The sequence below is a fragment of the Monopterus albus genome, unplaced genomic scaffold (genome assembly GCF_001952655.1).
Source record: "Monopterus albus unplaced genomic scaffold, M_albus_1.0 scaffold90.1, whole genome shotgun sequence".
In the NCBI taxonomy this organism is placed as follows: Eukaryota; Metazoa; Chordata; class Actinopteri; order Synbranchiformes; family Synbranchidae; genus Monopterus; species Monopterus albus.
In genome coordinates this window covers 60,970-74,661 of record NW_018127970.1, presented here as the reverse complement: position 1 = coordinate 74,661, position 13,692 = coordinate 60,970, and the positions used below count along the sequence as shown (strand labels likewise).

The 13,692-nt window shown below is 39.9% G+C and overlaps 2 protein-coding genes across 6 annotated transcripts in view; one reads left to right on the top strand and one right to left on the bottom strand.

Moving 5' to 3' along the window:
* The first annotated feature begins 134 nt into the window (after nt 1-134).
* On the top strand, nt 135-5,848 carry vsnl1b (visinin-like 1b). The gene is made up of 4 exons (XM_020608054.1): nt 135-526; nt 2,205-2,371; nt 2,456-2,671; nt 4,105-5,848. Exons 2-4 carry the CDS (start codon nt 2,210-2,212, stop codon nt 4,300-4,302), a joined length of 576 nt encoding a protein of 191 aa, XP_020463710.1. The 5' UTR covers nt 135-526; nt 2,205-2,209; the 3' UTR covers nt 4,303-5,848.
* A 326-nt stretch (nt 5,849-6,174) lies between these two features.
* The window catches only part of smc6 (structural maintenance of chromosomes 6), a 21,778-nt gene continuing 14,260 nt past the window's right edge, over nt 6,175-13,692 (bottom strand). For 2 of the 5 annotated variants that reach the window (XM_020607950.1, XM_020607949.1), the window contains exons 14-27: nt 13,445-13,623; nt 12,520-12,721; nt 12,304-12,418; nt 12,028-12,188; nt 11,089-11,224; nt 10,823-10,903; nt 10,559-10,729; nt 10,142-10,279; nt 9,759-9,904; nt 9,193-9,318; nt 8,975-9,080; nt 8,390-8,542; nt 8,199-8,296; nt 6,175-7,383 (exon numbers count right to left, since the gene is read on the bottom strand). In XM_020607950.1, the coding sequence (XP_020463606.1) occupies nt 7,281-7,383; nt 8,199-8,296; nt 8,390-8,542; nt 8,975-9,080; nt 9,193-9,318; nt 9,759-9,904; nt 10,142-10,279; nt 10,559-10,729; nt 10,823-10,903; nt 11,089-11,224; nt 12,028-12,188; nt 12,304-12,418; nt 12,520-12,721; nt 13,445-13,623 (1,915 nt within the window). In that variant the 3' untranslated portion in view covers nt 6,175-7,280. Of the gene's footprint in view, nt 7,384-8,198; nt 8,297-8,389; nt 8,543-8,974; nt 9,081-9,192; nt 9,319-9,758; nt 9,905-10,141; nt 10,280-10,558; nt 10,730-10,822; nt 10,904-11,088; nt 11,225-12,027; nt 12,189-12,303; nt 12,419-12,519; nt 12,722-13,444; nt 13,624-13,692 lie in introns of those variants that run through there. The other 3 variants (XM_020607951.1, XR_002275528.1, XM_020607952.1) reach the window with 3 other exon arrangements.

Sequence of the window (13,692 nt, the reverse complement as noted above, 5' to 3'; positions counted from 1 at the left end):
ATTTTGCTTCTTAAAGTCGCGTTTAATGACCACATGATTCACCCTCCGTTTTACAGATCTGAAACCCCCGATTAGTAAATTACTCAGTCAGTGTCGTAAAATATGGACGCACTGTTTTGTTTACAGAAACCACAACCCCCAAATGTTTATTTCCTGATGATGAAATCTCAGGCTGGCCATCCTCATCACGATGAAGGATCCGGTTATAACGTGACAGGATCCAGCTGAACCCAAACCGAGCAGCAGGGCAACAGTGAACTTACGATCAGGCTGTGATACACACGGGTGACGCCGCGCTGTTGTAGTCGCATCGACTGGCGTGGGATCGGTCCCTGCTGCGTCTCATCTGGAATAACGTGGGGAAAATCCAGACATTTCATTAGGGAGTGTTTTTGAAGGAAGCCAGCAGCGTTGAGAATAATCCCTTTCGGGCAAACGTTTCCAACGGAAGGGGGTTTTCTGTACTTTGCAGAAGCCAGAGCAGCTTTATTCCGATAGAGAATCTTCAGTTATAGGCTGTAATAAGGTAAGACGCGATTGCCTGCAGATGTACATGTCATGTGTTAGATCATGAACACACACACACACACACACACACACACAAGGATTGGTGTATGTTAATGTCATGCATTATTTTTTACATTTCCTTCTGTGTGAATGAATGGGATCGGACAGAGGGCTGGCACACTGGCACCTGCGCATCCCTTAAAATAAATCCCCCGTGTTTTGCCTGGAAACAACCAGAAAAACTGAAATAAGACAGCGAGGGCTCATTTGGCGAATTAACAAAATGTCAACATTTTGCGCAGTTAATTGGTTTTAAGCGCTAAACGTGACTCTGCCGAGGCGCCGAGGGAGCTGTCGTGTTCAAAAATAGGGCTTGTTATGAGATTTTGGCATGTTTTTCGCCCCGATGCGCATGGAAAGATGTCACTAGGATCAGGATCTAATCTGGAAATACTCTCACTGCGTCGTTTCCATCGGAATGCAGCAGCGTCTCTCTGCCCTCACAGGAGGCAGTTAGCCTTAATAGCATTAACTCGGATGTCATTGTCCAAAGCATGTAATAAAACAGCATCTGTTGGCCTCTGTTTGGGTAGAACCAGTCCTTCATACCTGTGGCCTGTGGGATATGTGGCGGATATTGCTCTAAAACGCCGCAGTTACGTGATGTCGAGCAGTTTTTTCAGCCCAACGCTCCATGAAACAATTTCGTTTTCCCGTCTTCCTGCAAAATGTTTGTCCTCAAGGTCATTCACTGAAACCTAATGCAGAGATTACACCCAAGACCAGTTCATTTAACGAGCAGTTATGCTCGTCAGGACTGGTTATAAGACCTGCAGGGGATGAACATTGAAGTCTGGGGTTAGCAGTGATTTTGGCTGCAGCACTGGCGGCAGCACACATCTCTCATGTTTGTTGGGAAAGGCCGGAGCCAATGCAGTGTTGTGGTGGGTCTGTCCAGCTTGCCGTCATGCTGCTGCTGCAGAGATGTGGACCATGTGTTGGTCTCAAGTGGGGGAAAATTGCCACAGTTGTCCCTGTTTGGACATGCAAATAATACTCTACTGTCTTATTTGATAAATTATGGATTGAGAACTGACGCATTCCTGGCCACTTTATGTCATTTGGCACATTATGAGTCAGTGATTGATGAATCTGAGACTCCTGACAGGCTGTTGTGGGGTGGTTGTTCAAGTTGTCATGATGGGACTTAGGACCTTCAGTGTGGGGATTGCCCCAAACCAGCTTAAACACTACATCACATACAGAGCACTCAGCTATAAGCTAGATTCCCCACTGATTCAGGTTACAGCAGGTCTGCTGTCCTCCTGCCTCAGGATTTACTGCAGCAGTGCCTCTCTTACAACCAAGCGTATGCAGGCTTTGTTGTCATTGTCAGGGTATAGGAAAGCGTTTGCAGTGGGAACTTGATAGCAGCAATTGAACGTTTGATGAACTGAATCTGCTCTGTCAATGTTGATCCAGGTCAGTGCTACCCAGGCCACAGACTGGCACGAACAGGCTGAGGGGACAGAAATAGAGCACGAGCACTAGGGGAATTTTTGCTGCCATCCCAAAATACACATATTTATACTCCATGTACTCATGTTTGAAGCTAGTTTTCTGTGTTGTCAGAGAGCTTCAAACTGCCATCACTCAAGCACAGATAAATGCATTATGTACATGTTCTTGCATCACAGGAATCATGGGAAAGCAGAACAGCAAGCTGACTCCTGAGGTTATGGAGGATCTGGTGAAGAACACAGAGTTTAATGAACATGAGCTGAAGCAGTGGTATAAAGGCTTCTTGAAAGACTGCCCCAGTGGCAGGCTGAATCTGGAGGAGTTCCAGCAGCTCTATGTCAAGGTTTGTGCAAATCACATTCTCTATTGTTGCCCTCAAGTCCTGGTTGGATTAGGCCTACTGAACACATTTCTCCCACATTTGCAGTTCTTCCCTTATGGCGATGCATCAAAATTTGCACAGCACGCCTTCAGAACCTTTGACAAAAACGGGGACGGGACCATCGATTTCCGAGAGTTCATCTGCGCTCTGTCCATCACATCCCGCGGCAGCTTTGAGCAAAAACTCAACTGGGCATTCAACATGTATGACCTGGATGGTGACGGCAAAATCACCAGAGTGGAGATGCTGGAGATAATCGAGGTAAGGGATTATCGATTCATTAAGCCCTTGCTCATCAGGGGACTGACTCTGTTTTTTTTATCATCAGTCTCCTGCACACCTGCAGTGCAGACACAGTTTCATAACGACAAAACTGCAGTTGCACTGAGAAACATTACACTTCAATCAAGTAAATGTGATATGGCTCAGTGATACTGGAGCGTATCGCCAATTCCTCTTTTAAATAAATGCGCTGTGTGCTTTATTTCAAAGCATCTTCATCAGTGGTTCCCAAACTTGTTTGTCTGCTGTCTCATCGGCTCTATCCGTCATATTGCAAAGACAGTATGTCTAATGAACGAGGTCCAAAGTGGGCAAACACAATAAATGATAAAGAATAGGTTATTGTTACAACCATCTGTCATTTGAACTCAGTATTTAGGTTTGGTCAAGTTTGCATTCATATTACCAGAGGTGGAAAGTAAATAAGAACATTCTACTGCTACTTCATACTTTGACTTCACTACCTTTTAGAGCCAATTACTGTACTACATTTATTTTATATCTTTAGTTACTTTTCAGAATCAGATTAATAAACCAAAACCAAACCAAAAAGGTGGAGTTAACATTAACGCCACCTTCAGCAGCTGCAACATTTAATGTGATGTATACAATAATGCATCAGTAATTATAATCCAGTAATATGACAGATGTTAATCTGAAATGTGCCATTCTGCATAATGACTACTACTACTACATATTTACTTTGATGGTAATACCTTTGGTCTTTTACATTTTTACATTGTTATTGCTCCTAGTGTTTCCATCGCTACCACATTGTGTGGCATTGTGTTTACCGTTTACCTTCACAGGGATGAATGATGTTTATTTTGATTTAAGTTATTTCAGCTGTGTACATTTGAAGTTAGAGCAATGAATAAACAGTTTATTCATTATTATTTCTTTACTCTAATTACTACTCTTATTGTAGCTAACAACTATAGCTACCTTTATCTTAAAATTTAAGCAGTTTATTACATTTCACTAACAACCATAACTTTTAACTGTTTATCTTTGAATATACAGTTTATCCTTTGCATTTGTCTAACTCTTTCAACTACAGTAGTTTTCATACGCTCGTAACAGCAAAATGTGGCGTTGATGACTTGGGTTGACAGGCAGGTTATTTTAATGGAAATTGATTACCGGCAGCAATTTGCTACAATAATTTATCTTTTTATGTGACACAAATATGTAGAATCTATTTAAATATATTATGTAAGTACACAATACGTGTTTTTTAAATTTAGTGTAATGAATCTGTTGAGGTTTCTATGTACAGTCTGGGGTACATCCAACCCTGGCTGCGACTCACTGATCTCTGTCTTTATGAACACATTAACACATGTAGGCCTCATTGAATTACAAAATAAGCAACAACCCTCAACAAATTTTTCGCTGTGACTCACCCGCAGGCGATCTACAAGATGGTGGGCACTGTGATCATGATGAAGATGAACGAGGATGGTCTGACACCACAGCAGAGGGTGGACAAGATCTTCAGCAAAATGGATAAGAACAACGACGACCAGATCTCGTTGGAGGAGTTCAAAGAGGCTGCGAAGAGCGACCCGTCCATCGTGCTCCTGTTGCAGTGTGACATGCAGAAGTGAGGCGTCCCTGCTCGCTCCTCTCCCCATCTGTAATCCACACACTCTGGACAGCAGCACATGTTTTAATGTCTCATTAGGTTCTCTGCCGTTTCCACAGGAAAAAAAAAAAAAAACAACTAATGCTTGGACTCTTTTTTCAATGGACTTGCTTCTCGTGGTGTATGCATGAGAATGTCAAATGCTGAATAATTTTGACTATTGCTATAAGATACAATTTTTATTTCAAAATATGCCAATGTATTTTGTGCACAGTAACCCTATACATTCTCATTCAACCTTAGCTTGTATATCAGTGGAGCACTGCATTAAATTATGTTCCTGCAGTATTTAGGATCCCAAGTGTTCACTGCTGCAAATACTGTACGCTTTATATAATAGTAACAAAACAATAATTCCTATGATAATTGTAACTGTCTCTACTATCCAGACTGGTTGAGCTCTTGGAGAATAGAGAGGCTCCTGTCTGTTCCAGATGTTGTCACATGATGGAATCAAGAAGAGTAGGTTCTTTGCATGCATATATTATGTGTCAGAAAAATATAATCTCTTACCTTTTGCATCTTTAGGTGGCTATAAAAGAGAAACCCTCCAAAATTCATTTAGTATTGTTGCATGGGATGTACAGTAATGTTACTCATCAGACCATTAGTTCACCTCTAGTAATGTGGGAGCATGCTTCCCTCCATTTGATACACATATGTATGACACTTCTTGAAAGATATTTGGGTTGCAGATGTGGGCTAACCGCTCAGGAAGAGCCTTCACATAAACACCGCATCATGTTTTGCTTCTGGGATGAGCAAAATTATGTTTACTGAGCGCCATTTGCTTTATGATTTTAATGTACTGCTGCTGCTTCTAGAGGAAATTATAGCTCACAAAATTACTCCTCACAGTGATCCACAATTGGCTAATTTTTCAGGCTGCTTATTCAATTAGACTTCAATCACTTTTCTCAGTACATGTTTACAGAAATGAAGAGCACTATAAAATGAGTTTCGGCTTTTGACCCTGATGCTGGGAGCTCACTCTCTGGGCCAGGGACCTTCTGAGAGGGGCTCCACTTCCAAAGCAGCAAAAAAGGGAAAAATAAAAGCCTCATATACGTTTACTGGACACACCACATTCCTAGAACCTTTTTGTAAGGAACATCTTTTTATTGAGAAGTCTCATCTCTTTTAATCTGTTCAAGCTGTTTGCAGTGATCATTAAAAAATCCAGGACCCTCAATCAAAGAGGTGCTTGATAATGGTTTTGAAAGAACGTTTCAGGGTGAGACGGCAACCCCACGACGACGTACTGTAGGTTAAAGTTACTGTGGAAATCGTCTTTCGACAGTTTTGCTTCCCCATTTCTAGGCTATGCAAGCACGGACTGAGTGTCTGCTTGTAGTCCACTTACAGTAGTGGAGGTTGCGGAAGCTTTTCACTGTTGTCTATAACATAAGTGAACCAACCCTCACATTATTAATGTCTATATTATTTATACATTTCAGTCCTGTCACCATGTCAGATTCTGTCTAGTAAATATTTATATCTGATCATCATACAAGTGACTGTATTCTTTTATACATGTGGCATGTGTTGCACCCAAACATAATTCTGTAGTGATTAAAATGAATAAACCACCAACAGGCTTTTTCAAAAGACAGCGTCTGGCAGGTGTAGTTAATGGAAAGCAGGAAATGAAGACCGGTCTTGGCTTTTCACTTTAAAACTATGTTGAATAAATGTTGCTGTGCATGAATGGAGCAGTGGATAAAAGCATGAACGAATAGTCCTGTGTGTGTGTGTGTGTGTGTGTGTGTGTGTGTGTGTGTGAAACCATGAGCACAAAACTTATAAGACTTCTACTTAAAATGCATTTTAATATTGTTTTCCATGGAACTCATTAACAGCTGCTGGATGTGAAGCAGTGAGCATTTTTGACACGTGAGGGAACTGGACAGCATTAGTGTACATGTTTTTGCTACAAAGCCCAAAAATCTGTAATAATCAACTTCAACAAACAGATTTCTTATTGTAAAAATATTAACACTGACGGGTTGAGTAAAAGCCGGGGTTCACAGATTAGGTCTCGTAAAGTCTAAATAACAAAACAGTAAACTTTGACAAACATTTTCGGGGTATTTTTAAAGATATTCTTCATGAACAATTTATATCTATCATCACCTAAAACAGTTCAAACATAATCAAGAAATAATGTGAATACTTTCCTACGTTACTTGCAACCCTGATAAAAAAAAGAACGCCAGTGATCAAATCACTCAGAACCACATTGAACACAGAATTTCCTAAAAACACATTAATGACACCAGTGCCAGACATCTCACAAACGAGCTTAAAGTTGTACAGTGCATGACCTTTAACATGTAACACAATCTTCTGTGTTGTTTTGAACATCTCGATCGTGTGCCATTATTTGTTCATTTAGTCAAGAGCTTAGATTTGTTTTCTTTTAGTGTGTTGTTTCTGTGTCAGAAATCAAACCTGACCTTTCATTTACAAGACACACAGTTTCTGGTTGTCATGCCAAAATGTGTAAGATTAATACACCCTGGCTCATCAGTCAGTTCACAGCTGAATAGCATTCCATTTCTTATTTGAACATGTTTAGTTTCCTTGGCAGAAAATAAATATTCTGCTTATTAATGCCAAAAATCCGAGTCTAGCTAGGGGCCCCTAGCTACTGCTCTTTACACTGAAACAGACCAACAAAGGTTCAACTGACAGTACTATTAACACTGCTATTTTTTAAAGTGAAGAGAAACCACAACAACAACAACAGCAACAAATTGCTAATAAGGTAAGAGAACATACCTTTTTGTCCTGGTATAATCATTATTTAGGTTTCATAACACGGTTGTGAATTTATCCCCACAAACACTCAAAAGTGACAAGACATTTGCAAGCTGTAGTAAAACATAAAGTAACTGTGTACATAAACATTCCCTCATGACTGACATTATTATGTTTCTGTCACCAGGACTGATTTGAAACATTTTCATCTACCGTTTCACTCCGGTTTCCTTCTGGATCTTCAAGCTGGTGGATTTTAATGAGTCTGGTTTTGGGTAGACTACTGCAAGACACAGAGAAGAGGCTCATTAGATCAGTCATCAGACATTACTGACATAATAAATTAAGGCTTTATAGAAATAGGGGCAATTGGAATCTATATTGTCCAACAACAACAACAAAAAAGCCATAAACTGTCTTTTAAAAAATACCATTTCATCAAGAAAAGAAAAAATTCATTAAATTTGCATTTAAGTGACGCTATTAAAACTGTGAAAAGACCAATTAAATTTCTATTGATATGGTAGGGGAAATGGATTGAGTCTTTTGTTTGGTTTATTAATATATCATGTGAGTAATGGATTACAACTGAGCATTAAAGCCTTTAATTATTCTGGTCACACACACTCAGCCTCCACACAAGATGCCAAGGCATGCTGGAAGATGTGCAGAAGTACTCTGCTTTGTATAATAATTTGTGTCAGATATGGTGTTGCAAAAAATTTCATTTACTTACTAATCTTTTAAAACTTACATGAACTTCTTCTCCCTCATTTAAAAAAAAAAAGATTTTTTTTTATTTTAAAAGTGTAACTTCATTCTCAATTTATGTGCACTTCATGTTTGACACTACCACTTGTGTAATGTGACATATTAGACCATGACTGGCTTTCAAACTAGTTGTGATCTCATGAAATCACATTTGTATGTACGTGTTAAACTTAGATTTAATGTGAGCACAGAGAAGCAGACGAGCATGAAAACCTCATTCTAAAAAAAGCTGCACAGTGAAGCTCAAACATTCAAATCGAGGGGGAATTTTAAAAAACTGATGGAAAGAACAGAATGCAAACAGACAAACATTAAGTAGAGAGTCACCTAGTGGTCAGTGGAGTAATAAAGATAAACTGTCGGAGGTGCTGCCGCTCTGACAGCTCCAGAAGGAGATCCAGAGAGATTCTGCGATTGTGCATATCCTGCGAGAAAAAATTGTCAATAAAAGTGAGCTACAGTCAAACCTTTGTTAGCGTTTGCACAAACTGTTTCAGAAGTCTGTTTGGTGCACTCACCATGTAGACATCAAACTCATCCAGGCATCTGAAGGGGGATTCTGTAATCTCCCACAGGGAAAGCATGAAGCAAACGGTGGAGAAGGAGCGCTCGCCACCGGACAGCGACCTCATATCACCCACACCGTCGTCCTCTCTGCCCGGAGGCTTTACCTTTACGTGTACCAGAGCAGGTTTGTGTACTCAGTGTTTTTATACATGAGGGCAGTGCCTGTAGCAGTTTACAGTTCTTTGTTCAAGATTCCTTTGAGTATATATATATCAGTAGAGACAAAAAAAAAAAAAAAAAAAGACATGCCAGGATGACAAGCAGGCCTGAGCCCTTGGCCACCCCCAAGTTCCTCATCTTACTTTAAAATTAAAGTGTTAAAATGGTTACATGGAAGTGTTTTCTCACCAGTCATTTGCAATAAACACTTTTTCTTCAGTACAATGGGACTAGGTCCGTGATTCAATTAAATGTCTCAGTATTCCCATTATTAAACAGAACGAAACAACAATCGCTACACAATACATGCTATATACAAACTAACAGGAAGAAACTATCAATGCTTTTCATAAAACATAACGGGTAAAAAGACGTACTGAGATTGAGAGTGTCTCATTGTTGTGATCAAAAATCATGGAGCCACAGCAGTTCATCTTTATCAGGAAGTTGTTGAAGTATAACTTGCATCTGACAGAGAGAGACCTTTGGGAAAACGAAGAAAGACTCAGACAGAAACATAAGTTTCCTCTGCTGATTAAACCTTACGATAATGTATTTCTGAATTTCTTTTCAAACTCAGTAGGCTGTTATTTACCTACGCATTATTTTGTATCTGTTCTGCCTGTCTGACATGATGTTATCGAGTCGGTCGATGAACCTCCGCAAATCTCTCACTTGGTTGCTTTTCTCTCTGTAGAGAGCGAGGGCCTCAGCGTACTCCCTAATGAGGGCAGAGGGAAGAAATTGGAATGGCCTAAATTTTCAACCTTCTGTGTGCACACGCAAAACGAGGGCAGAAGATGATTTAGTGATGGCCAACGAGCAGACTGGATTGGATGGAGATATACAGCAGAAAAAGCTGTCAGCGGCAGAAGAAATTTCATTGGAGGAGCTGAACTTTAGTGGACAGCAACAAAATTTTTGTCCAAGAAGCTCAAACCAAGTGAAAATGACAAGACAGAAGGCTTTTCTAGCTCTTCTTCTAACTAAAGACAACCTAAAAAAAAACTGCACTAGTTGTAGCTAGGTGAACCTAATAAACTGGTAACTTGCATGTGTGTATAACTACTGAGTTTCAACCAAGGAAATCTGTTGTGTGTCCACAGCAGCTCTGTCTCTGACAAATATTTTGTACCTACTTAAGAAGCCTGTGATTCTCACCTGACCACCTGCTCCTGCTCGCCATGGCTGCTCTCATACACCTTTATCTTCTTCTTCAGCCGAGTGATTTCTGTGTCGATGCTCTTGGTGCTGCCGGTCACCTGCTGCCGTTCAGGACTGATCTTTGAGGCTTTTGACACATATTCCTGTCATCAAATGTACAGTAATGTCTGATGACAGTCTGGCGACTCTGAACGTGACTGGTGACAGCTACAGTATTTTGGAGGAAGTACAACTGTTTGGTTCAGTGTATTAAACTTTACTGTGTTAGCTAGTATTTAAGTACAACGAACTAAAGTACAGAATAAACAAAGCTTCTAATGTAGGCCTGTGGCTAGCAGAACAGCAAATCTATTGTACAAATTAAGCAGAGCTCTTGTTACCTTTAACTCTTCTTCTCTTTGGGCAAGGTCACTTTTCATAGCTTGAACGGTGTCTTCATGAGACTTCAGTTTGTTCTCTAAAATCTTAAGGTTTCGTTCATCTCTTGCGCACTCTGTCTCCAGTTTCAGCTGCTCATCCTTAGGGCCAACAAACAGTAATATTTAATTTAATTTAATTTAAAATAAGCACAAAACAAGTTTACATCCTTACAGATAACTTCACAACACTACAGAGGATTATGCAGGAGAAAAAGATCCTTTTCAAACAATTCACTGATCAAACACATTTAAATTAGAGGACAGAGGTAAGATCGAAACCACAGAAACAGACCTGCAACAGAAGTCAGAGGTTGTCAACAACCTCATGAATCTATATTTAGTGCCTGAACAAAGTGATGTGACAACATGCCACTGTACCTTCAGTGGTTCCATTTCCTCTGAAAGCTGATCAGCCCGTTCTCTAACAGAAGAGTACTTGCAGTCTATGTCTTCTACCATTTTTTGGTGCTTGTCAAGTTCTGTCTTTGCTTCATGTACAGTTTGTTTCTCTGCCTTGATTTTCTGTTGGTTCTCTTGCACAGCTTCTTCCTGCATGAAGTATTTGAAGACATTAGGCTTAAATAATCCATGCTATGATTTATATCTGTTTTGAAGGGACACAAATACAAACTAAATTATCACCAAGGAACTGATGTCATCGATTTGCTCCTCAGCGGCAGTTTCCAGCTCTGTTATTGTTGCCTTCACTTGATTCACAGAGGCCTGCACCAAAAACATAGATAAACACTATGATAATTTCCAGTTTAACCTTTAAAAGTCCAGATTAACCCCCCACTTTACAGAAGTGACCTCCATGTTAAAACACCACCAACACGATCAACCAAACTGCAGTATTGTTAAGTTAGCCATGTTTTCATGTCTGTGCTACATAAGTACAGTTCACAGACCAGCCTCTTCTTCAGGGTGATGATGGCGCTGTTCAGCGTGCTCTCCATGTCCACAATGTCCTCAGTCACAGAGGTCACATGGAGCTGAAACCTGGACAGCTGAGCCTGGTGATTCTCCAGGTCTGACTCCAACATACTGTGACAGGCAGAATTTTTATTTAAGCTCAAAGACCCATACGCTGCCACATATCTAAAAACTTCTGCAACTGAGGTTTCCACAAAAATCACATGACATGCTGCTTTGAATATTGCTGTCATTTCAATCTGACATAAGGGTGCAGTCATTAAAAATATACTGAATATTTAACTAAGGGTAAGTGACGTCATTAGTCAGTGGAACAGACAGAGTACTGTATATAAGATCAAGTCAGTGGTATCATGCATGTTTCTTTATTCAATAGTTCTTTGAATAATTACACATTTTTGTTTTTTTGCCAGCAGCCAGATGGGTAAGTTGATATTATTCTCATGTGTACATAGTAATTATGAAGGTAGCTTGGCTTAGCATAAAGGCTAGAAACAAAGGGAAACAACTAGTCTCACCTGGATTACCGTACAGACATAAGCGTTATTATTAAGGTTCCCCTGAACTTTCTGAAGAAAATCAGTAAGTGTATTTCCCAAAAAGTGGAACTATTCCTTTAACCATACTTAAAGTTTACAGGAAAAGTCTAGTCTATTTTTTTTAAATCCACCAATAGCCCTTTGTTGTTAAAACTACTCAAATTTGTCTTCAGTAATGACATAATGAGAGACAACCATTTTGTCAGCACCCAACACAACTTCAGGTCATTTCCAGCAGCACGTTTACAACTTGCGTTTCAGGTAGAATTTTTCTGCATCAGTCCACTCAAATCATCTTATACATCTATTTTTCACAGCTGATGTTTCTTGCAGATCAATTGATGTTAAAAAAAAAAAAAAAAAAAGCACAGTTACCTTATTTCTGTCTCAAGATCTCCGCCCAGATATTTGGCCATGCTGAAGTCAGAGGTGTAGTAACGGTTTGCATACACCTGATCTCCCTCCACAGTAAAAACCTCACGGCAGTTTTTCGGGGGCCGGTTGTGCTGCATTACCCTCCTCGCTTTGTCTTTCTCCTGTGGTCCAAGATCCAGCACATAATACAAGGTCACATGGACTGCAGTTTAATAACTTCACATCGCTTCTAAAACAGTCCTACATACAATATTCCCTTCTTAGTGAGCTACCTACTTTGATTATCAGAACTGATTCTATTCCTCTCATATCAATCAGACAGTTGATGATAACTGGGCTCGTTGCTGTGATTATGTCCAACACAGATGGGTATTCTGGGTGACATGCTTTTCTACAAAACAGCAGAAAACAAAACACTTTAAAATGTGCTGGGAAAATGCCTTTAAAAACAAATGTGGCAAAGAAAATCTAATCTGAAATGCTGATGCTGACCGTCCATGTATGTTGTAAACCTTTTCAGAGAAAGGGCTGACGATGATCTGTGGCCTGTTGCTCGCTGAATAATAATAAGACATCAGTTCCTGAAGGACAGCCTCGTCCTTGTAGTTGTCACAGCAGAAAGCTTTCATGAAGCTTCGCAGACAGCACTCCACGGCTACAGCTAATGTGGGATCCTTCAGACTGATACACGCCCCTGAAAGCAAACACAGGCCATCGATCACAAACTGTACAATTTAACTGAATTTGCTGCTTCACTTTAAATGTATGAAATAAAATGATGATTTCAAACATTTGGGGGGGAAAAGACAGCTGCATAACTGTTCTAACATTTTATAAATACGTCTATTTGCTTTTTTTGTTGACAGTTTGATAAGAAGATAATAAACTGAAAACGCATGTCCATTGGGTACAGTAAGTATGACCTGAGAGGTGGGTAGCTTAACTTAGCATAGAGCCTGGAAGCAGGGTAGAATATCCACCTAGCAGCACCTCCAAAGCTCACTAATTAACAAGTCATATCACATTTGTTTAATCCATACAAAAACGCATTGTACAAATTAAAAATTGTGGTTTTACAGGAGGGTTTGAGGGATTAATTCTAAGCCAGGAGCTGTAACTCTCTTTAATTTGATGTTTCTTCACTTTGGTTTTAGCTTGGATTAAACAAAAAAGTCACGATGTGTTAATTACTGGATTTTAGAGGTAATAGATGAATTTTGTTGCTTTTGGACAGAGCCAGTTTTGCCATTTTCTGACTTTTAGTCTTTAGGCTAAGCTAAGCTAACAGATGGCTGGCAGTACCGTACAGACATGAGAGTATTTCCCACAATGTCAACTGTTCTTTTCTGTAGAACCAAATCTTCTATGTAATGCAGCGAGGATGTCAAGTCAACAAAACATAAAAACAGGAACTCACCTATTGGACCAACAGGTTTCTTGAGAAACCGTCCTGTGGCATAAGCCTGAGTGATCGAACCCAGCAGGTCAGGTACATGATCTCCAAAACGCTTGAGTTTGTTTGATCGACTGGCGAGGAGCTGATTCTTCCTCTTCACTTTGGACTCGTATGAAAATTGGATATTTCTTTCCTCCAGTCTAGTATTTACAAACAAAGCTGGATCATGAAATTTCACTGGAATGCAAATAAACTGGATTCAGACAAAG